A 24,655-nucleotide genomic window follows, 5' to 3' on the forward strand; every position below is an offset into this window, starting at 1 on the left:
TTTATTGAATGACCGATTGGAACCCATTGTGATTATGCTGGCCCAAAGGGCAGTTATATATTTTTTATTTAATTTCACCTTTATTTAACCAGGTAGGCAATTTGAGAACAAGTTCTCATTTACAACTGCGACATGGGCAAGATAAAGCAAAGCAGTTCAACACATAACGGAGTTATACATGGAGTAAAACAAACATACAGTCAATAAAACAGTAGAAAAATAAGTCTATATACAATGTGAGCAAATGAGGTGAGAAGGGAGGTAAAGGAAATAAATAGGCCATGGTGGCGACGTAAATACAATATAGCAATTAAAACACTGGAATGGTAAATTTGACAGTAGATGAGTGCAAAGTACAAATACTGGGGTGCAAAGGAGCTAAATAAATAAATACAGTAGGGGAAGAGGTAGTTGTTTGGGCTATTTATAGATGGGCTATGTACAGGTGCAGTGATCTGTGAGCTGCTCTGACAGCTGGTGCTTAAAGCTAGTGAGGGAGATAAGAGTTTCCAGTTTGAGATTTTTGTAGTTCGTTCCAGTCATTGGCAGCAGAGAACTGGAAGGAGGTGGCTAAAGGAGGAATTGGCTTTGGGGGTGACAAGTGAGATATACCTGCTGGAACGCGTGCTACTGCTGGGTGCAGCTATGGTGACCAGCGAGCAAAGATAAAACGGGACTTTTACCTAGCAGGGTCTTGTAGATGACCTGGAACCAGTGGGTTTGGCGACGAGTATGAAGCGAGGGCCAGCCAACGAGAGTGTACAGGTCGCAGTGGTGGGTAGTATATGGGGCTTTGGTGACAAAACGGATGGCACTGTGATAGGCCGAATCCAATTTGCTGAGTAGAGCGTTGGCAGGCTATTTTGTAAACTTTGGATTGGAGATGTTTTATGCGAGTCTGGAAGGAGAGTTTAGTCTAACCAGACACTTAGGTATTTGTAGTTGTCCACATATTCTAAGTCAGAACTGTCCAGAGTAGTGATGCTGGACGGGCGGGCAGGTACAGGCAGCAATCGGTTGAAGAGCATGCATTTAGTTTTACTTGTATTTAAGAGCAGTTGGAGGCCACTGAAGGAGAGTTGTATATGGGTTATTGTTTGCAATTTTAGATTGTCACACACATTGATCAGGTCACATCCACCAAACGGGAGCAAACTTCTGTCAAAGGCTGAGGAATCGTGTAATTCAGTACAAACCGTCACGCAATGTTGAAGCGAACTGAATTGCAACCCAGGTTACACAGTAACTTTTTTTGTATCACACGAGTCCTCATGACAGCCTTTGAATAAAAAAAAAACGTATTAAAACATTGCAGTCTCCTCTCTCTATATAAAAAAAAAATGGTTTCCAGTCTTTTAGTTCTTGAAAGCCTCGGAGCTCAATCATTTCCTGAAAACCGACCCTCTTTTCACTTCAATCCATTCAAGTAGTAGTGCTGCCTGATTTGTGCTTTGAGGTCGGTTCGGTTGTAGTTCGTTTAAAAAATATTCACGTTTTTCGATTTCAATATTTTTTAAATAATGACAAATTATTTATTTTTAATGCAAATTACAAAGCCTAAAATAGAGTTCTCTATTCTCCCCATACTGTAACGTTGCGGTCTTTAGTCATCGTATTTAGCTAAGCTTGCCTGCCCAAATATGCAGCAGCGCTGTCGGGCAATAATTTTGCTAGTTAAAAAATAAATAAATAAATTTAGCTAGTTTTTCAAAGTAGATAACGCATACTTTCACGAACCGTCTCTATGCCTCGTTCCCATCGTGTTGTGTACATTTCTCTCACCCGGTGGCTTATGCTGTCGGTGTGTATCTAACTGAACATCGCACACTCGCATTAACATCTGCTAACCATGTGTATGGTTTGAACATAGCAGGCATAAAAGTGTATCCATCTCTGTACGAGCCGGAAAAGAACCGGCACAGTGGATTATGGTAGTTGCTGTTAATTATCACGTTTGTACGCTGAACTATGTTGAATATTTGCTTAATGAAAACTACAACTCCCTTCAGCCCAGTGTCCCATATAGTTCTCCAATATATATATAGATTCAAATAATTGAAATGACGTCTGTCAATTAGTTGTTTAATAACCGGTTAAATCGCTCATCATCAAAGTAGTTACACAAACCTTTGTATATTTAAGCACATTAAGGTAATGGAGGAACCCTGGTTTTTGAAGCAGAAAGTAAAAGCCGTCTTCTATTTCGACCCAGATTTATGGAGGATATGTGGAAGTCTACTTGTGCAATTTAATACGGTTTTTAACAATCAGCAATAAAAATACAACATAAAAGCACTGAAGACTGAAAAGTCAAGTAATGTGAAAGTAAAATGGTTTATTGCACAACTATTTTTAAACAAAATTAAAAAAAACTGAGGTAAATACTTCATTTGCAGTTTATGTGATTTCTCTTGTATATGTTCCATTTGGTGATTCCATATTGTTCAGCAAGCAAACTCCATGCAAACCTCACCAGTTCTAGAATTTAGGCTATAAAAACAAGTGGTTTTGGAATCCACTAATTTGATCTAGTTAATTTAAGACAAATGGTATATTACAAGCGTATTCATCTTCATACAATAGACTATGAGAATATACAAAAGGAAAATTAATATTAAGCATATAAGCATATATAAAATTAAAAAGCATTTACATGGCCAAACCTTATGGGGAGATAAACAGTATGAGGGTTTTAGAAAGGTGTATTATTCACTCTAATCAACCTGGTGGAACCAGCCTGATAGCCGTGTTCACCATTCCATTTAACTTACGTGCAGTGAAAGAATGGTAAACGTAGCAACCAGGCTGGTTTCACTAGGCTACCAATCTATTGCATCAGTGTAGAATCTGTTCTGGGTATATCCCCATGGTCATGTAAATCTCTTTTAGGAGTAGTAGGGCTGTGTCTTCAGACTCCCTGCAAAAAGAAAGGCACAAGTAAATCACTACCGACTGAATTATTTGTCAAACAGAATACATCAACTTAAAATAGATCAGCTGTGTAGAGAAGACAAAACAATCCAAGCCATGGAGTGAGTTTCAGCCACAGATTCAAAACTCTTCAGCAGTAGACTCAAAATCGGCATTAGTGGCTATTTAGAATAAAACATTATATGGCTAAATCTTGGCTAACTTTTAATCATACAGAAGCTACAAACAACCACACACAAGTATAACCTCGTGTGGAGCGCCCAAGAAGCAGAATGATATGAGTGGCTGATCCAGCCAAGGCCCACATTAAAAGTATTCAACATTAGTCACCATTTCCACCTTGATGTAAAAGTGCCAGAACCGATTTTCATACCAGTAGCACAGGTGACTCTGCAGGGCGAAAAGGTACTCGTTGAAGCTCTCGATGGGCTTCTCCTGTAAGACGTAGTCGATGCGGTTTCCCCCGTTCAGCATTCCTATTTTCATCTGGGCCTCCTCTTCTCTCAGCAGCTCTGGACTCTCCACTATTCTGTGTTCTGCAACTAACCACATTTTTTACAAGTTAAAATTTTTACCCCCCCCCTCCCTATACAAATAAACCAAAATACCAATATTTCATTACTTATTTAAATCACTGTGCCCTTATGTTCACCATCGCTGCGTGCATGCTTCTCCTCCTCCTCCTTGATCTGATTGGCCACCATGGCGAGCTCGGCCGCCAGCTGGGCATTGGTGGTGTGAGCGCGGGCAAAGTCGTTGAGGGTCTGCCAGGCACTCCTCAGGGAGCTGATGAAGCCGTGCTTGAGGTCCGAACCCATGCGGGACAGACTCTCCTTCAGCTCTGCCATACACAAACAATCCATCATGTAAACCCCTCACAGTCATTATTCTAAAACAAATTACACGTGGGAACCAATGGTTGACAATGGTAGGCAAATAAATAGAAAATAAATCTGAGGATAAAATAGCCAGTAGTTCCATACCAAGATGCAGCCTCTTCCTCCCTTTGTGATGTGGAATCAGAACAGGTTTCAGGTCCAAGTCTGGCAAGATCATGGGCTCAATCCTGTAAGCAACTGGGTCCAGCTAAAACAAACAGAAAGAGCAATCAGATATTAACATTTAGAACTAAAAATAAAACTATTTGATTACACCCTTGCATATGAATGAATGTACAGTATTTGCTACCCTGATGTACTTTAATGAAACACATTGGCATTAACCATGTCACAGCTCAAATGTATTTATGAAGTCATTTATGTAAACAGTTGTCACAAAGTGCTTTATAGCTGACAGTGACAATCCTATCACATACAGTATGTCATCTGCATGCACACCCATACTCCAGGAAAGATATGTCTGAGAAAGACTGGCTAACCGGATGGTAAATGTTAAAAAATCCCTTGCAGGTGGGTAGCTGGTAGTTCTCCTCGATCTTCTTCAGCCCTCGCACTGTGAGGAACATCCCTATGGGAGATCCCAGGGCAAAGAAATTCACCGGTTCAAAGTCCAGAGTGTGGTACACAACAGACACCTATGGAGCAGAACACCAACACCAGACAAGACAGTGCTTTTAGATAACTACACTGAACAAAAATATAAAACCGACATCCAACAATTTCAAAGATTCTACTGAGTTAGTTCATATAAGGAAATCAATAAATGTAAATAAATGAATTAGGCCCTAATCTATAGATTTTACATGACTATGAATACAGATATGCATTTCTTGGTCACAGATACCTGAAAAAAAAAAAAATAGGGGTGTGGATCAGAAAATCAGTCTATCTGGTGACCACCATTTGCCTCATGCAGCGCAACATCTCCTTCGCATAGAGTTGATCAGGCTGTTGATTGTGGCCTCTGCAATGTTGTCCCACTCTTCATCAATGGCTGTGCGAAGTTGCTGGATATTGGCGGGAACTGGAACACGCTGTCGTACATGTTGATCAAGAGCATCCTAAATATGCTCAATGGGTGACATGTCTGGTGAGCATGCTGACCATGGAAGAACTGGGACATTTTCAGCTTCCAGGTTGTTGGATCGAATCCCGAGCTGACAAGGTAAAAATCTGTCTTTCTGCCCCAGATCAAGGCAGTTAACCCACTGTTCCCTGGGTGCCGAAGACGTGGATGTCGATTAAGGAAGCCCCCCTGCACCTCTCTGATTCAGAGTTAAATGCAGAAGACATTTCAGTTGAAGGCATTCAGTTGTACAACTGACTACGTATCCCCCCTTTCCCTTTCCATTATCATGCTGAAACATGAGGTGATGGCCGCAGATGAATGGCACGACAATGGACTTAGGATCCCGTCATGGTATCGCTGTGCATTTAAATTGCCATCGATAAAATGCAATTGTGTTCGTTGTCCGTAGCTTATGCCTGCCCATTCCATAACTCCACCGCCACAATGTTGACATCAGCAAACTGCTCGCCCACATGACATCCTCAGTTTCATCAGCTGTCCGGGTGGCTGGTCTCAGACTGTCCTGCCGGTGAAGAAGCCGGAGGTCCTGGGCTGCTGTGGTTACACGTGGTCTGCGGTTGTGAGGCCGATTGGCCGTACTGCCAAAATCTCTAAAACAACGTTGGAGGCAGCTTATGGTAGAGAAATGAACATTCAATCTGGCAACAGCTCTGGTGGACTTTCCTGCAGTTAGCATGCCAATTGCACGCCCCCTCAATGTAATGCTGTTTAATCAGCTTCTTGATATGCCACATGGGTCAGGTGGATGGATTATCTTGGCAAAGGAGAAACGGTCATTAACAGGGATGTAAAGAAATGTATGCACAAAACTTGAGAAAATTCTATTTTTGTGGGTATGGAACATTTCTGGGATCTTTTATTTTAGTTAATGAAACACATCATGTTGCGTTAATTTTTTTGTTCAGTGTACTTTAGATCCACACACACCACCATTTTTTTCATGGCCATGTATTCCTTGGGAAAGAGGTCTTCTGACCTCAATGGGACTTCCTGGATAAATAAGGGTTAAATAAAAAATGTAATGCTTTGAGGGGAAATGATGTGTCCTAATGAAAATGTATGCTTATGCATGACATTACAGAGAGGCTGTAGACTAATATTATTAGGTCAGGATTCTGATCAACAGAGGTGTAACCTCATTAGAGCTGTCAAAATCGGTGAGCAGCTTCTCTTGTGGTCACTGTTACGAAATCACATCTGTCCTTATATCCCACCAGCGTTAGAAGTTCAGAACGAGAAAGTGTAGGCTATATAGAAATAATAACACTGATCATTAAATGAAAGCGATTTATATTAGCCTAATCGAGGTGTAGATGACATTACACATTCCAGTGTTCGGATGTGCAACGCGGCTGCATGGGATTTCTATTAATGCATCTTGGTGCATCCAATGGCAATATCTGCAATACGTAACACCAGGAGCCGCTTGAGGATTTTACAGCTCTAACGCAGTTACACCTTTGAAACCGCTGATCTGATTGAATCCTGACAGAGGTTTAGGTTTACCTGCCCAGTGCCAACATCAAAGTAGTTGTAATCCACATGGACAGAGGAGTAAGCCCCGCCAACAGGAAGCTTTGTGGTGCCTGGCCCTGGGAGGGGCTCGATTGATTGGGCAGGGACAACCTCTTGACTGGCCACTTTAACTTCTGCTGCCTTCTTCTCTTGTGCTACCTGACAAAAGGAGTCCGAAGTTGAAGGCACATGAACACACGATTATGTTAAGTTGTCACTGTTTTAACCATCACTGGATTGTGTTCAGTAGGGCACACTGTAGCGAAACGTTTAGCAATAGAAAACAGAACTTTGTATTCTAAGTTCAGGTAGCACCGCCCCGTTTCAAAACATTTTCTTCCTATTGAACACAACACTGGTGTCTGAGTGAAAAAGACAATTAAATGATCACCTGCTTAATTGCTCTTTCTTTGACAAACTTCGCTATTTTCTTCCTTGGCCCCAATGGAATGCTCATCTCTTTCAAGTCCTCAACTGTGCACATAAGCTATCAGAATATAGGAGAGAGGAAATTAGATTGCAACCACTGACTATGATATGGTCTAGGGAGTAATTGCAATATAATTGAATCCTTCAATTTCGGTTCCTGGGACATTTCACTCAAAAGTCAGTTATTTTCAGACCTCATATGTGGTTCTGTTCAGATAAGGCCATACCAATTTGTTTTGTAGATCCAGCTATATCCATATAGCTATATCCTTATAGCCACAATCAAAAATGAAAAGATAAGCATAGTAAATTATATTTTCCATTCATTTGTGGGGTAGGAATCATGATTGATTTAGGCATAAAGCTGGATCTACACAACCAATGGCGTGACTCACCTAGACTTTCGAGATCTGAAAACACGTTTTATTTTGGAGTGTAATGTCTCTTTAATAGTGTGATAAGTATTGAAAGTAAATATCAATAACTGTATGGGTTCATTACAAGCAAGGAGGGTTCTTACGAAAGATTCAAGGTCAATCTTCTCCTGTTCTAAAGTGCTCTGGTACTCAGACAGGCCCAGATGTTCCAAAGCAGAAGAAAGATCGACAAACTCCTTCCCTTCCTCTTTAGGCTCCTCCTCTACAGCAGCAGGTGAAGTAGCAACAGCGGGGGATGCCACCTGCTTTAAGGAGAAGTAGGAAACTCCAGGTTATATTACTATTGTTACACTCGTGTCACCTAAATAATGAAATAAACAATGTTTGGATAGTTATGGACCCACTACCTGTTTGGTGTCTGCAGGGTGGGCCCCATTAGCAGTTGGCATGGTTTGCAAAGGTAAGCCATTCTTCTGGTTTGACAGCAAGTCAAAAAGTATGAGAGATCCTGCAAACAAACATTCAGAGAGACCGGTTTGTCCAAATCTTTCTCACATGACTAAGCTAAAAGTATGAACACTTGGGGATGCTTTTCTTAATGCTGTGTTTAGATGGTACGAGGCAGACGGCAAACCAGATGTCATTGTTGTCAATGAGGGCACAATGGTAAATTCCATCAGCTGCCACAGTAGATGGGACTTGCCGCCAGAGTTCAAATCTTTCAACTTTTGTCATCTGCCTCGGCTTTGTTTTCTACTGGATGTTGATTTGCACTGATTGCTTACTGAAATCCCCATAGCAATGCATACAATTGTGCTAGCTTGCTTTTGCAGTCACCCCCTTTCTTGTCCTGCTATGTCGACTGGTATGACGGTTTTTGCGTCCCCCTAAACACAGCATAAACCTAGTCCTGACCTAAAAAGCACAAAAGGTTTTTAATCTAGGACTAGGCTTTATCTGGGTCTGGAAAAGTGTCCCTTGGTGTTTGGGTGTTTGTACCTAAACTATGTCCAGATACTGAAATGCCTCCTTTGAAGTCTGGGTTCCGCTGCAAGAACAGGGCATAGATCCTGTTAATCTCCAGGGCGACTGTGTCCATGATGGTCTGGCAGTAGGTGGGGCTGTTGTAGAACAGCACATCTAGGAGGGTTTCGTTAGTGAAGTGACGCAGACGACCTGTGCTGGGCAAGGTGATCTTCTTTATCCTCCTAAAACAGTAAGAAATAGATTGACACCAAATCCTTGCTTCCTCCATACTTGTTTCCTCAATTCCTCTCAAGGCACATTGGAGGAGAGGATCTAAGGTCCCTCCCTTGGACCTCTTCCTCCAATGAACTTTGAGAGAAATTGAGGAAATGAGGATAAAGGAAGCATTAGCAAGGTTTGACAGCCAGTAACATTCTGTGACACAGCCATTTGTACAAGCTTGCCACTCAGGTCAGCAAAGACGTTTTGTGTTACAATATAATTTCCCTATCCCACAAAGAACAGGCCCTATTCCCAAGTGTATGAACATCCTCAAATTATATTAGTGTCTCCTCACTTGTCCACCCCTGTGGCATCCCCATGCAGGGCCGTGTGCCACTGAACAGGAAGGAACTCCACTCGGCTGATGACACGCTCGTCCTGCGCCTTCTTAAAGTGACTCTGCAGCAGCTTCAGCGATACACTCCGGAAGTCATCCACTGTGAACACAAGGATCACACATTTTTAATACTCTATCTGGGTTAGTATGGAGTACTAAATGAATATTCAACACAATGACATTCAATAAACGCTATTCATTATTGCGGGGCATAGTAAACAACAACATAACAGGAAGAACATACCATGACATATACCATTCAGGACATAAACAAGCACATCCATTTTACAATATTATTATAGCTCTGGGAAATATAGAGGCTATATGGAGAAATCACACATACCACACTCCACCATGCTCCTGAACCTCAGATCACAGACTGGACCGATGCCATGCACCATGAACACCAAGTGATCCACCTGAGGGAGCTCCCCATCGGGAACTTCGTCATGGTCATCATCGATGCCCCTCTTGACCACCCTTGGTCTGGTCTCTCCATCCTGGGTCGTACCCCACTCATCTGGCATGTCGGAGGGCTGGAATTGTACTATCACCTGTTGAAAGACATAAAAAGGCCTTTTCACAAACTAGAAACACAGTCATATCTGGGTCTGCAAACAAAGTCCACTCAAAACCATGATGTTATTTTTCCTTACGGTCTTGATCAGTGTTTACAATTGGTAACTAACTGGTACCTAATGGTGCTTGTTGTAATGAATTCCAAAAAAACAAAAACAAGTTATGGATAAGTTACTACTTTGTGATTATCATGTAATTTTAGTAAACACTTGGTAATTCCGCACCGTAAAATTAAGGCCTACCAACATACCTTTGGATTGTGCATGACAATGGTTTCCCCCGATGGGAACTCCAGCCGACGGTGCCATTGATTGGTTGACACAGCTTTCTTATATTCTCCCTACATAGAGAAGACAGCCAATCAAACAAAGCTCAGACATAACATTCACCTATCAGTCCACTCTCAGGGCTAAAACCCAACACACCATATGGTCAGTTGTATTATAATTTACGTAACAGTGAGACAAACCTGGGTATTGTTCATTAGGGCACACTGTAGTAAAACATAGGAAAACTTTTGCAATGGAAAACAAACACAGGCGTTTTCAGAAGTACATCCCTTTTTATGACTATTTTCCTTCATTGCATGGCCTAATGAACATGACCCTGGTCAATACAAGGTCCTGTTTGTTTTTTACGATGCGACAAACCTCTAGCTTCTCGCTGAACTCCTCTGAGTAGGGGATGAAACGGCTGTCTGAGTCTCCCTTGTAGAACCAGGTGCAGCGCCGCACCTCTGTAGGTTCCTCCTCCCAGAATACAGCTGTTCGTATGCGGTCATAGAGCTGCACGTCGTAGCGCCCGCCATCTGTGCACACAATCACGTTCTCAGGGTCCGGTTGCACTAGAGGAGAATTAAAAAACGTAGTCTCTTTTCTTTATTGTCTGTTTCTCACAGATATTTGCTTTACGTACCAGAAAATGCAGTGCGACAAGAAAAGATTCACGACAAAAAGAGACACGGCATACGCTTGACAACATACAATTTTATGAAAAGCAAAACAAAATGACAGACTCGTGAGGTGATCAGGTGAATGTGCATAAATTAGGGTCGTGTTTATTAGGGAATGCAAAGGATAATGTTTCAAAACATTTTGAAATGGTCGCTGCACTGACAGCTTTAACAAATTGCTTGGCCTAAATAAACGAGAGTGATGAAAAGTCAACTTGGATAACAATACTATGAATGGCTCTAATGTAGTAGAAATCAGATCCTTCATCTCACCTGAATTATAGATCTCCTCCAGCTGAATGGAGTCCAGGATACTGAAGGGAAGCCAGGCGCTCTTGGGCTCCACTTGTTTGCAGAAGAACCAGTGAGGCTGAACAGCCTCGTACACGTTGTATTGCATCATTTGATTGGCTGGGACCAGTGCTCCAGCCGTGGCGGCATGTTGGGCCATAGGGGGAGGCCCTTGAATCTGGGTGGGGGAGGGCTGAAGGGAGAGTAAAGACATATATATTAGCCTGATTGTCAGGCAATAAATAGCAAAAGAAACCAGTGAATGCTAACACCCTATCAGAGTGGAGTTGTTGTTTACCTTTGTGAATGTGGAGGGTGCCGATTGGAATGTTGGAGCTGGAAAGCCCATAGTGTACGGATTTTGCTGCGGCGGTGGATGGAATAGCGACTGGACCTCTGGAGCTGGCACATAGGGTTTGGCTCTGCTGCTGAGGGGTGTGTGACGGTACGGATTATAACTCTGATCGGGGGCTTGTGGAGGGGGTGGGGTCACTGTGCTAGGGGGAGGAGTGTAACTTCCCATGGGGTTCTGATGAACGCCAGTGCCAAATGGCTGTGGCACAGCAGGGTTGGAGTTGATTAGTGGGATAGGGGGTGTTGGGGCCATACTGGCAACACTGGGAACAGAGGTTGGTCCCGATGTCGCAAGGGATACTGAGAGTGACGCTGGTGGTGGACATGCCGGCTGATGACCGATGGAGGCAAATGGGTCACTACTGTTCACGGGACTGGAGAAGTAGCTAAACGTGGATGGTGCTGGGGCATTTCCAGAGGCCTGGCCAAGAAAGCTGTCTTCTTCTCCGACATCTACAGTATCATCTTGGAAAAACAGAACATTTGAGCAACTGCAGTAGATTTGAACAGTACATTCATTCTAAATGTGCGCAATGTCAACAATCCAATGTGAATCCACCCTTTGAGAAACTCAACTGACTAACTAACTACAGACCAACAAGGGTTCTGTTGATACGACAGTTCTGTTGACCTGACACTGCTATAGATAGCTGAGGAACGCTAAACTAAATTGTTATATCGAGGCGTTTTGATAACTGGTCTCACAATTTGCTAGCACCAACACTGAGTCACCATAACTCAATACTTTATTTTTATATATATATATATATATATATATATATACACACACAAATTATCAGTTTCTCTGGTTTTACTATTGAAAGGTATGTGTTTGGGTATAATGAACATTTGTTTTATACTATAAAACTTCTGACAACATTTCTCCCAAATTCCAAATAAAAATGTCATTTAAGAGCATTTATTTGCAGAAAATGACAACTGGTCAAAATAACAAAAAATTGTGTTGTCAGACTTCAAAATATGCAAAGAAAATAAGTTCATATTCATTTTTAAACAACACAATACTGATGTTTTAACTTAGGAAATGTTCAGAAATCAATATATGGTGGAATAACCCTGATTTCAATCACAGTTTTCATGAGTCTTGGCATGCCAGTCTTTTCCATTGATGTTGGGTGACTTTACGCCACTTCTGGCGCAGAAATTCAAGCAGCTTGGCTTTGTTTGATGGCTTGTAACCATCCATCTTCCTCTTGATCACATTCCGGAGGTTTTCAATGGGGTTCAGATTAGAGGTCGACCGATTAATCGGAAATCTGTATTTTTGGACACCGATTTTGCAGATTATTATTATTATTATTTTTTACTACACCTTTATTTAACTAGGCAAGTCAGTTAAGAACACATTCTTATTTTCAATGACTGCCTAGGAACGGTGGGTTAACTGCCTTGTTTATGGACAGAACGACAGATTTTCCCCCTCAGCTCGGGGGATCCAATCTTGCAACCTTACAGTTAACTAGTCCTTGTGCACTCCACAAGGAGACTGCCTGTTACGCGAATGCAGTAAGCCAAGGTAAGTTGCTAGCTAGCATTAAACGTATCTTATAAAAAACAAAATCAATCATAATCACTAGTTAACTACACATGGTTTCTGATATTACTAGATATTATCTAGCGTGTCCTGCGTTGCATATAATCTGACTGAGCATACAAGTATCTGACTGAGCGGTGGTAGGCAGAAGCAGGCGAGTAAACATGAATTCAAACAGTACTTTCTTTGCGTTTTGCCAGCAGCTCTTCATTGTGCGTCAAGCACCGTTTATGACTTCAAGCCTATCAACTCCTGGTGTAACCGAAGTGAAATTTCTAGCTAGTTAGTGCACGCAAATAGCGTTTCAAACATCACTCGCTCTTAGCCTTAGAGTAGTTGTTTCAAAGGTTAATGAAATACAAATGGTAGAGGGAAATAGTCCTATAATAACTACAACCTAAAACCACTAACCTGGGAATATTGAAGACTCATGTTAAAAGGACCCACCAGCTTTCATATGTTCTCATGTTCTGAGCAAGGAACTTAAACATTAGCTTTCTTACACGGCACATATTGCACTTTTACTTTCTTCTCCAACACTGTTTTTGCATTACTTAAACCAAATTGAACATGTTTCATTATTTATTTGAGGCTAAATTGATTTTATTGATGTATTATATTAAGCAAAATAAGTGTTCATTCATTATTGTTGTAATTACAAAGAAAAACAAATGTGGCCAATTAATCGGTAGCAGCTTTTTTGGTCCTCCAATAATCGGTATCGGCGTTGAAAAATCATAATCGGTCGACCTCTAGTTCAGATCTGGAGACTGGGCTGGCCATGACAGGGTCTTGATCTGGTGGTCCTCCATCCACACCTTGATTGACCTGGCTGTGTGGCATGGAGCATTGTGCTGCTGGAAAAAACAATCATCAGAGTTGGGGAACATTGCCAGAGCAGAAGCAAGATTTCTTCCAGGACAACCTTGTACGTGGCTTGATTCATGCGTCCTTCACAAAGACAAATCTGCCCGATTCCCGCCTTGCTGAAGCACCCCCAGATCATCACAGACCCTCTCCATCTTCTGAGGATGCAGCTTTCAAAGATTTGGCCACTACTGGTTGACCCGTCATGACATATTGCTTGTTTGTTTTTTTGCTCTTGAAGCACTTTGAGAATCTACAAAAAGTGCTATAGAAATGTAATAAATTATTATGCAACATGTCAATACGTTTCACAAATACATGTAGAGATGAAAACAATCTCTCCTTTGAGAGCTAAAGCGTCCCTCAGCTAAGCTGTAGCAACTGTTATTCTACTTATTTACCAAGCTATTAAAACAATTCCCAAAGAAATGTCCTGATATCTAATACATTGCAGAGATTTATCTACAAGTTTAAAATGTGTAATGGGCTTGTGGACAGCTAGCTCTCAAACTCTAGACGGCATTCTACCAACAGTTCTCAGCCGACTACTGCCACATGTGAACTACTACTTCTTCGATGACGTTTAACGGCAGTTGGCATCCAATAAATGTTGCATTACCGCCACCTACTAGACTGGAGTACAATTCCCTTATACTTTGTTTATTTTTCAAGCAAATACCCCACTATCTAACACTACACTCATTTATTTTTATAATAATAAAAAACAACCACTATTTACATCAATTTAGTCCTACCTCAGGTCAACCTGAAAGGATGGAACACCACCACTTAACACACCCAAATACCTCTCTGCAGCTGCCTCAGTTTTCTACAACTTAGGTTCCATCTCTGCAGTACAGTTGATAACCATTTCTATAAAAGCAAAAAATCCAATCTTACTGAAACATATCACTTGTTGGCCTATCCCTCTGTAGTGGTACATATCTACACCACTAGGCAAGTCAGTTAAGAAAACATTCTTATTTTCAATGACGGCCTAGGAACAGTGGGTTTAACTACCTGTTCAGTGAAATAACGACAGATGTGTGTACCTTGTCAGCTACGGGATTTGAACTTGCAACCTTCCGGTTACTAGTCCAACGCTCTAACCACTCTAAACACTTACGCTACACCAGGGTTAAGGTTACACACAGGTGTTCAGAATATGCTAGATAGCTAATTAGCACAGGTGTTCTCTTTTTCCGTAAACAAGCGTTGTAACATGGAGATATGGCCGTGTGGGAACACTACCCCTAACCATATAAAAAGGTGTGTATCAAGTTTTTTTATTATATATATAAGCTTATTTGAACGATAAAGTTCCAAAACTATACCGCCAGCGATGCATGTTCAGAGCAAGCAACGGGGATCTTAACAAACCATTCCTGCAAAAGACACCTTTGTCCAAAGACTCTTATGAGTAATGTAACTAAGAGTCACGCATGATCAATGGCTAGTTGACAGCTAACTAACCAGTAGTTAGTTGGCTAGCTAGCTGTCATGTTAGTCATTGAATTCCTAGGGGCCCTGTTGTGCCTGGCTTAGCGTTATCTTACCTCCTGATAACACCGCTGGACCACTGGCCTGGCTGACAGGTATGACAGGTAAATTGAAGTTGAACTCGGGTGCGGCAGAAAACAGTAGATTTGCGCTGGAATTCGGCACATTATTGGTTTTCCTAACAGCCATTTTCACCCCAAATTACACGTAGCAAAGCTTATTTTACTGCCGGAGCAGCATCATTTCACAACCCGGATGTCAGACGTAGTTCTCAGTGCTGGCGTTTGCAAATTCGCTGATCTGTTATACAAGTGATAAACTCAAGCGAAAAACAGTACAACTACGTGGTCAAGTGTTCCTCTTTAAGTAGGCGCTGAATCTCCGCAAGCTATTTGCCGTCTTGATGGACCGGGTACGGGAATAAATATATGAGTAAGATTCAATGCTGCCATCTACTGCTGTGGCTGAGGTACTGTAATTTATAAAATAAAATAAAAAAAGGTTAACAATGTTTCTGATTGACTTTACTCTCTAGTCGACAGCCAACATTATTAACAGAATACTTATTTAAAATGCAATAATATTAAATATATTCTCGAAAATATCCCAAAAAGTGTCTCATATCTAGTGACGCAGTTTTCCCGCCACTGTGAACCAGTGAGGTATAACCTGGGCCAGGAGAGAGCGAGTCGAGTGATATAGTTATTGAGGCATAATTATTTATATTTTCTGTACTTTGTTTCATCAGCCCTACAAAGGATGTACTGGTAAACAATGCCTTCATCTCATGATTGGATAAACAACCCCTTGAGCGTTGTCAAAGGGATGTTTGGTAAGCAAACAAATCCTGTGAAGTTGGTGCTAACGAGAATATGTTTTGTTCGGGAATTTAGCAAGTTAGCTAGCCACCTCAATAGCTAACTAATGTTAGCTAGCTTCTTAAGGTCAGTATTAGATTTGTTTGACAATACTGAAAGAATGCATACTTTGTAGATGTATATACTGAACAAAAATATAAACAACCATTTGAAAATTTTTACTGAGTTCATGTAAGGAAATCAGTCAATTGAAATTAGTTCATTAGGCCCTAATCTATGGATTTCACGTGATTGGGCAGGGGTGCAGTCAATTTGTTTTTCCCCCAAGAAGAGGATTTTATTATAGACAGAAATACTCCCCAGCACACCCCTCAAACAAGCCCGCTGTTGAAGAAGCTGGATATGGATGTCCTGGTCTGGTGCGGTTACACGTGGTCTGTGGTTGTGAGGCCGGTTGGATGTACTGCCAAGTTCTCTAAAAGGAGGCAGTTTATGGTAAACATTCCTGCAGTTAGCATGCAAATTACACACTCCCTCAAAACTTGATACATCTGTTGCATTGTGTAGTTTTGTCACACAACACATTTTAAAGTGACCTTTTGTCTCCAGCACAAGCAGCACCTGTGTAATGATGTGTTTAATCAACTTCTTGTAATGCTCACAAACAGGGATGTAAACACATTTGTGCAAAAACTTTGAGAAATAAGATTTTTGTGCGTATGGATTAGGGAATCATGGGTTTGAGAGTAACATTGGGTGTTACAAATCTGAGTGGAGTGGCTTTGAAGATTGACAGTTTAATTGTGTTGCACAACATACATCACAAGACTTAATTGTACAAACAGTTTATCAAAGTATGTTAAAGTAACTGTGGTTACTGTTTTTTTCTTCTCTCCGGTAGTCTTACTATCTCAGTATGAGCCTCCACACCAACACCATGAACAGCCTGCATCTGGTGCCCACGAAGGACTCTGTGGCTAACCAGCTGGTGAGTGGAGCCTTGCAGCTGGCCAGGGACACTGCCCTCTTCCTGGATGAGATGCAGCTGGAGCAGGGTCAACTGGACACCTCAGGTAAGAGGGGCTCTGGGAACCAAAGGGCACATTGAGGAGCAACTAGGGCCAGAGTTTGGCCCAGAGACGAGGCCCTGCCAACCTCTAACCTAAGACACTTGTGTAGATCAGAGAGTATTTGATAGGTGTACACATTGAGGTAGTTGCTCCACCTTGCTCTCTGATAGGCTGGGTAGAATTTTAGACATTGCTTATACCTGTCTTATTCACTCATATCTCCAAGTGGGGGGTTGGGAGAAGGGTTGTTTCTGGGCATGCTGAAATATGTACTGTACCGCAGGGACTGGGAACTAGTTTAAGATACCCACAGAAGTGCCTCTAGCTTTTTGTGCAACAGCCATGGTATATTCATTCATTTAGTATACCAATTGATGTAGTGCAATGTCATTTAATCCATTGAATAACCTTGTGTTGTGGTAATATGTTCATAGAAATGTGTCCTGTTGTAGGTGTCTGGAACATCCCGGCTCTGGGGAACATGATTTCCTGGCAGAAGGTCGATTATGACTTCAACTACCACAAGGTGGAATTCCCCTGCAATATTAACGTGCTCATCACGTCAGAGGGCAGATCCCTGCTACCAGTGAGCACAAAGGCGTCAAATAAAATTTTATTGGCCACATCCGCAATACCGTCTGATAAGTATGTGTGTGTAGTGAAATGCTTGTGTTCCTAGCTCCAACAGTGCAGTAGTATCTAACAATTCACAATACACACAAATCTAAAGGTAAAAGAATGGAATATATAAATATTAGATTGAGCAATGTCGGAGTGGCATTGACTAAAATATAGTATATACTTATGAGATGACTAAAGCAGTATTTAAACATTATCAAAGTGACCAGTGATTCCAAGTCTATGTATATAGGGTAGCAGCCTCTAAGGTGCAGGAGGAGTAACCGGATGGAAGATGGCTAGTGATGTCTGATGGCCTTGAGATAGAAGCTGTTCTTCAGTCTCGGTCCCAGCTTTGATGCACCTGTACTGACCTCGCCTTCTGGATGATAGCGGGGTGAACAGGCAGTGGAGAGGGTGGTTGTCCTTGACCTTTTTGGCCTTCCTATGATATCGGGTCCTGGAGGGCAGGTAGTTTGCCCCCGGTGATGGGTTGGGCAGACCGCACCACCCTCTGGAGAACCTTGCGGACGGTGTTGTTGCCGTACCAGGCGATGATACAGCCCGACAGATGCTCAATTGAGAGCATCCTAACAGTTTGAGGGTTTTAGGGGCCAAGCCAAATTTCTTCAGCCTCCTGACCTCTTTACCACACTGTCTGTGTAGACCATTTCAGATCGTCAGTGATGTGTATGCAGAGGAACTTGAAGCTTTCTGCGTTCCCGTCGATGTGGATAGGGGTGTGCACCCTCTGTTTCCTGAAGTCCACGATAAGCTCCTTTGTTTTGTTGACATTGAGTGAGAGGTTATTTACCTGGCACCACTCTCCCAGGGCCCTCACCTCCTCCCTGTAGGCTGTCTCGTCATTGATGGTAATCAGGCCTACTATGGTTGTTGTCTGCAAACTTGATTCGTGAGTTGGAGGCATGGGTGAACAGGAAGTGGCTGAGCACGCACGTTTGTGGGGCCCCTGTATTGAGGATCAGTGAAGTGGGGCGGCAGGGTAGCCTAGTTGTTAGAGCGTTGGACTAGTAACTGGAAGGTTGCAAGTTCAAACCCCCCTACCTGACAAGGCACAAAGCTGTCGTTCTGCCCCTGAACAGGCAGTTAACCCATTGAAAATAAGAATTTGTTCTTAACTGACTTGCCTAGTTAAATGAAGGTTCACTACTGGGGATGGCCCGTCAGGAAGTACAGGACCCAGTTGCACAGGAAGGGTTTCAGACCAAGGGCCCCGAGCTTAATGAGGAGCTTGGAGGGTACTATGGTGTTGAATGCTGAGCTATAGTTAATGAACAGCATTCTTACATGGGTATTCCTCTTGTCCAGATGGGGTAGGACAGTGTGATGGCAATTGCAACGTCTGTGGATCTATTAGGCGGGTAAGCAAATTGAAGTGAGTCTAGGGTGTCAGGTAAGCTAGAGGTGATATGATCCTTAACTTGCCTCTCAAAGCATTCATGATGACTCAAGTGAGTGCTACGGGGTGAAAGCAAAGGTAACTGAACTAAATTACTTAATTTGTTGCATGTAACATTTATATATTTTTTTCAGGGTATAATTCCAAAGAAGAGAGGCATGCATGAGTATGACCACTATGGATTTGGTCCCAAATGTATAACCAATATAATTTAAGAGCTGGGTGAAAATGTTCATGTTTAACTCATTAAACAGATGAACATGTAAAATAATTGTCATATCGTCAGATCTTTAATTTACTGAAATTCTTTGTGTAGACACAGTATTTTTCATAGACCCAGGACAAAGAACTTATACAGTAGAAATAAGAAATATATTTTAATATTCAATCAAATTTGAGTACAACATTAAAAAAAAATGACAAGTCAGTTATTTGAGAGGTGAAGTACAACCACAGACATTAAGACATGGGATTATCGCTGGAAGATGTGTTTAAATGCAGTGCAATCGTGTCTAGTCACTCACAATGACGGAAATGTAACTTCGTAATCTCGGTTACGTAAGTAACCCCAAGTTCTATTTCAAATATATCGCTTCACTTTCTCACAATGGGGATATGGATTGCCCACTTGCTCTCCGAAGCCAGACTAGTCCCAACAATATCACCCCTGAGGCACCAACACGGAGGACAGTATGCACCAACGAAGGAGCAGAAACATCCAGCTGTTAAAACCTCAAATGTATGAGGGGTGGCCCAACGTGCAGTATTGCGAATCAGTGCCCAAGAGCTAGTGGAATGAGCCTTCAAGCCCCCAGGGGGCTGCAAACCCTTGCTATTATAATAGCCTCCACTATGGGAGTCGTTGACAAGAGAGAGGGGCCCTCTTGCAGGGGAGCACCTAGGAGATGGAGAGTTGGTCACTCTTACCATGCTCTCGTTCTATCCAAGTATACTGAACAAAAATATAAATGCAACATATAAAGTGTTGGTTTCATGAGCTGAAATAAAAGATCCCATAAACATTCAATACACACAAAAAGCTTCTTCATTTAAAATTGTACACATTTGTTTACATCCCAGTTAGTGAGCATTTCTCCTTAGCCAAGATAATCCATCCACTTGACAGGTGTGGCATATCAAGAAGCTGATTAAACAGCATGAGGTCTATGCCCTCCCAGGCCCACCAATGGCTGCGCCCTTGCCCAGTCATGTAAAATCCATAGATTAGGGCCTAGTTCATTTATTTAAATTGACTGATTTCCTTACATTTTTAGCATGTTGCGCTTTATATTTCTGTTCAGAATAGATGTTCAAAGCTCGTACTGGACACAAACGGTGGAGATGCTCTTCTTCCATAGAAGTGAAGGGCGGCGGGTGGAAAGCCATAAACTCCCAAGACTAGACAATTGTAATTGCTGCTGACCTTGGGCATGAAAGCAGGGTTGAGTTACAGTGTTACCTTGGATAACCCTGGGGCAAACTAGGCATGAACGTTGAACTGACAGTGCATGCAACTCACTCACTCATTTTGGGCAGAGATATTTCATCTCCACACTTTCCAGCAACTGCTGGGAAATTGCCTCAATCAAAGTACCAAGACTGAGTTAAAGGCTTGGCGACGGCGTAAACGACGCACTCTCTTCATAAAACATAAGAGGGCGTTTCCCTACTGTGTGAATGTTGAAGTTTATATGACAGGCAGATATGACAGCTAAATAAACCTTAACAGTGGAGAATGCCTCCCCTCCGTCTAAAATCCTGCAAGAAGCATAACACCTTGGATACAGAGCATTGGTAAGGAATTCTGTTTCTGGTCACACCACCTCTCAAATACGCACCACTTGTTCCCATACAGTGAGGGTCATGGTTTCCGGGTAAGGGTGGAAAATCTCTCTGTTCGCTTGGGTCAGTAGATCCCTTGCGTAATGGTAGCTGCCAGGGCTCGTCGTAAAGCAAGCTTTGCTACCCAGAGCTTTCCTGGCCATCGAGGGGCTATCAAGATCAGAGATAAGCCTTGTTCCCTCACTCTGTTCAGAGAGGGGAGGATCAAGCATAGAAGAGAAAGCATAGAGCAACACTCTTGGCCAAGGGACAACGTGTCTTTCTGTGAAGCGATCTACGGTAACTCTCCCCCAGATCTGGGATTCCCCCTGGACAACAAGTCTGCTCCCACATTCAGTACACCCGGAACATGAGTCACGCATAATGAGAGATGTGCACTGCTCCACAGAATACTCTTGGCAGTCTGTGTAAGCACAGCAAGAAAGTGCCATCCTGGTGGTTGATGTATGCCTCCAGTAATATTGTCTGATCTGACCAGGATGTGACTATTTAAAATGAAACACTCAGCAGTTTGAGGTCATTTATACGAGCATGGCGGAGCTGTGGGGATCGGGGATCAGTCTGTTTATTGCTCTTCCCTCGTGAACTGCACCCCCATCCTTTGACTGATGCATCTGTCGTTACCTCCTTCCTCGATGACACTACCCCTAAGGGGGTGCCTGAAAAGAAGATTGAAGGGATCTTCCAGTGACGGAGAGCTGAGAGACAGTCCGTGGAAACCTTCATCTTTCGATTGAGGTGCCAACGTTGACAGTTTTTACCCAACTCTGGAAGTGTCATCCTCAGTAGTCCTAATGGTACTAGAGGTGGACGCCATCAACCCAACAATTCGGAGACATGTTTTGAGCGTGGCCGTCCAATAGTGTAGCCCGATAAGAGAGAATCCAGCTTGACGCCAAGGTAGTCTATTCTCTGAGTGGGCACCAAACAGCTCTTTTTCAGGTTGATCTTGAACCCTAGCTCGTAGAAGACATGTCTAGTACCGCTTGCTACTGTGTAGGGGAGCAAAGCAGGTAATGGTCTATGTAAGAGGATACTTTTAACCCCTCTGGGGTGCTAGCACCGCCTCTACACACTTGAACGTTCAGGGAGCCAACGCTAGCCCGAAGAGAACAGCGAGGTATTCGGAAGCTTTGCCTTGAAAGGCGAACCTGAGAAACCTCCTGTGTGTCGGCAGAATACTTATGTGAAAATAAGCGTCCTGCGACAGCCTAGCAGTTAGGGCCGCTGGCGTGGGTTCGAATCCGGTACAAACAGCTCTCCAATCTGTCTTTCTCTTACGGTCTCTACTGAAATGAACCAGTCGCCTCAACAGAGCGAGACAGCACGTTGAGCGTAAGCATACAGAATATGGACTTTCTCAGAAATCTGTTGAGGATCCGTAGATCCAGAATAGGGCGGGCATTGACTGCACATGCTCGCCAGTTTCCTGCAGCGAGTTGCTCACAAGTCAGATGACTCTTGCTCACCAGTGGTGGTCCCTGTGAGCAGATGCATAGAAGTGCACCGCTGCACGAGTGGTAGGGTTTTAGGAGTAGAGATGTGCCTCTGCCCCATAGTGATCTGTTGGCTGCCTCTACCGCCGGGCACGTACCCAGAGGTCAGACGCCCCTCCTTCCCTTCAGGTGGGCGGGACCTCGATGCGGTCGCAGCGACGGACCGCTTCCCCCACTGTCGGCCTCTGGGAAAGGCCGAAATGTAGCAGCAGCAGCAGGCTCAATAGCTCTGCTGTGATTGGTTCTTCCATTAGAGAATCCATCTAAGACAACGGCCATTGTGAGATATCGAAACAATATATTTGTAATAGAACTGTACTTTGTCTATGGGCAGAATCCTTACTGGTACATATCTGGCAAGTGACATCAGCCATTGATGACAAATAAAAGGTTGTTTCAAAAGCACTTGGTGTTAGAAAAAAAAAGGGGGGGGGAAAAATAAAAAACTCCCATCTGGCAAATGTAAGGACTATACCCACTCCTAACATTAAAACTCCATATGAAAGGAGTGTTTACACTATAAAAGAATCATGTTTTACAAATCGGTACCTAATTCAGGTCAGAACGGTTTCTGCTCCGTTTTAACTGCTCCAGTGTAGTGCATGCATTCCTAAATACAACATGAAATACAACCCTTAGCCCTGCTTAAAGCCTTATATTCCTATTGCATTGCAGCTGTCATGTTAAAGCTTTGGCAGTGCCAAACAATATCAGCAGGCTACTAGGAAATCATTCGGCACCCACAATTCCGAGGACAGTTTCTTGGTTTTCTGATCCATATCTGTATTCCCATTTGAAATCCATAGATTAGGGCCTAATGAATATATTTCAATTGGACTGATTTCCTTATAACAACTGTAACTCATTCAAATCTTTGAAATTATTGCATGTTGCGTTTATACACGACGTGGCTAATGTGGACACCTGCTCATTGAACATCATTCCAAAATCATGGGCATTAATATGGAGTCAAGTTCTTCCACACCAATCTCAACAAACCATTTCTGTATTGACCTTCCCCAAACTGTTGCCACAAAGTTGAAAACACACCAATGGAGCTCATGTCCTGAGCATTGAACACCATTTAAAAACATAGGCCAGAGGATGGAATATCCCAAGAAAAAGCTGACATTACCCTGAACATGATCTAATATACAGTACCAAGATCAAACAAATTATGCAACATCATGATGGAATAAACTTAACTCTAAAGGTAGATTTGCCATAAATACCTGATACAATCTCCCACTTTCATGTCCTTTTAAGGCTTACACTTTAGATTCAGGAGTGCATAAAGCATTGAAGTGTGTTTTTAATAAGCTTTGGACGGACCACATTGCATATATTCTATATGCTACTGTACAGTATTTGTCAAACATGTGACGGACTTAGGGCTCATAGACCTAATGCAGACATTAGGTACAACCGTTTGTATGAAAATTCAATTAAATCCTATCAATCCACCAATGCTTACGGAATCGCAAATGATTTTGGTAAGCTGTCAGTTAATAGTGACTTTTGGGTATTCTCAAAGAAAAATGCTCAAACCCCTTCGGAAATGTTCAGCAGCAGTGCATCTAACTCTAGCATCAACATGATCAAAAGCCAAAGTGTACGGAGATATAGTTATATGTCCATAAATACATGTTGGTCAATGAAAAGGTTATAACTTAGGGAACAGATATACATACAGTACAATACTTACATATCAAACAGTATACTCTTACCGGAATTCTTGTACGTTGCTAAATGTCCTATATTGATGGGGAATAAACTCGACAACAGTAACCAGGTTCCCAACTAACTTTTTTATGAGAGTAAAGTACATGTGGGATAGAAAAATAAAATAATTCACGACAGAATCTGCTAGACAAGGTGGGATCTTTTTGTGTCAGTAAAATTAATTATACGCAAATATTGATATAATAACCATCATATCGAACTTGGAGTCACACAATGACATGTGTGGTCCACCCACTACGACTCGGAAAAGCATGGAGTATATTATGCTACAGATGGAATAAGTTATGAGGGTGGAGAAAGTGCAAGGTGATAAGCTTAATGCTGTTTTCCAATAAATATCGAGTCTTATTCTGGTGACATGATGATCGATGCTTGGCTGCCGTTTGACAAGTAAAAATAATCTTGCTCTTTTGTCCATAATAGGAAATTCATCATGTCGGTAGCCTACCTGCACTCTATCGGCAAGCTTTTGGCTAGAGAGCACGTGCAAAGACCAGTGTGGGCACATAGGTTACAGTGGGGTCCAAAATTATTGACACCCTTGATAAATATGAGCAATAATGAATGCAATTATTATTTTATACTAATACAATTTCTCAGAGAACGAGATTTTGTTAGAGATAGGGGGCAGTATTTCCACTTTGGATGAATTGCGTGCCCATAGTGAACTGCATCAAAATCTGTCCTAAATTGCTAATATATGCATATTATTATTAATATTGTA

The 24,655-nt window shown here is 42.3% G+C and overlaps 2 protein-coding genes across 12 annotated transcripts; one reads left to right on the forward strand and one right to left on the reverse strand.

Annotated features, from left to right (window-relative positions):
* Positions 1-2,315: 2,315 nt before the first annotated feature.
* LOC118402090 (SEC23-interacting protein-like) lies at positions 2,316-15,129 on the reverse strand. 5 transcript variants are annotated; one of them, XM_035799996.2, is made up of 17 exons: positions 14,981-15,129; positions 10,947-11,467; positions 10,631-10,841; positions 10,056-10,249; positions 9,656-9,745; positions 9,170-9,380; positions 8,785-8,926; positions 8,241-8,449; positions 7,649-7,749; positions 7,385-7,543; positions 6,827-6,922; positions 6,427-6,594; positions 4,310-4,465; positions 3,915-4,017; positions 3,584-3,772; positions 3,305-3,473; positions 2,316-2,917 (listed from the first exon to the last, which is right to left on the reverse strand). In XM_035799996.2, the coding sequence occupies exons 1-17, from the start codon at positions 15,111-15,113 to the stop codon at positions 2,836-2,838; spliced, it is 2,934 nt and encodes a 977-aa protein (XP_035655889.1). In that variant the 5' UTR covers positions 15,114-15,129; the 3' UTR covers positions 2,316-2,835. The 5 variants fall into 5 exon arrangements, with proteins under 5 accessions (XP_035655889.1, XP_035655879.1, XP_035655907.1 ...); XM_035799986.2 differs by having other exon boundaries at positions 7,385-7,546; XM_035800014.2 differs by lacking the exon at positions 14,981-15,129 and adding an exon at positions 14,477-14,620 and having other exon boundaries at positions 7,385-7,546.
* On the forward strand, positions 14,561-20,022 carry LOC118402110 (mini-chromosome maintenance complex-binding protein-like). Of its 7 annotated transcripts, none has more exons than XM_035800063.2 (5): positions 14,561-14,693; positions 15,673-15,756; positions 16,042-16,237; positions 16,644-16,815; positions 17,265-20,022. In XM_035800063.2, exons 3-5 carry the CDS (start codon positions 16,145-16,147, stop codon positions 17,489-17,491), a joined length of 492 nt encoding a protein of 163 aa, XP_035655956.1. In that variant the 5' UTR covers positions 14,561-14,693; positions 15,673-15,756; positions 16,042-16,144; the 3' UTR covers positions 17,492-20,022. The 7 variants fall into 7 exon arrangements, with proteins under 7 accessions (XP_035655956.1, XP_035655919.1, XP_035655937.1 ...); XM_035800026.2 differs by having other exon boundaries at positions 16,071-16,237; XM_035800044.2 differs by having other exon boundaries at positions 16,074-16,237.
* The last annotated feature ends 4,633 nt before the right edge of the window (positions 20,023-24,655 follow it).

This window comes from Oncorhynchus keta, chromosome 2 (assembly GCF_023373465.1).
Source record: "Oncorhynchus keta strain PuntledgeMale-10-30-2019 chromosome 2, Oket_V2, whole genome shotgun sequence".
In the NCBI taxonomy this organism is placed as follows: Eukaryota; Metazoa; Chordata; class Actinopteri; order Salmoniformes; family Salmonidae; genus Oncorhynchus; species Oncorhynchus keta.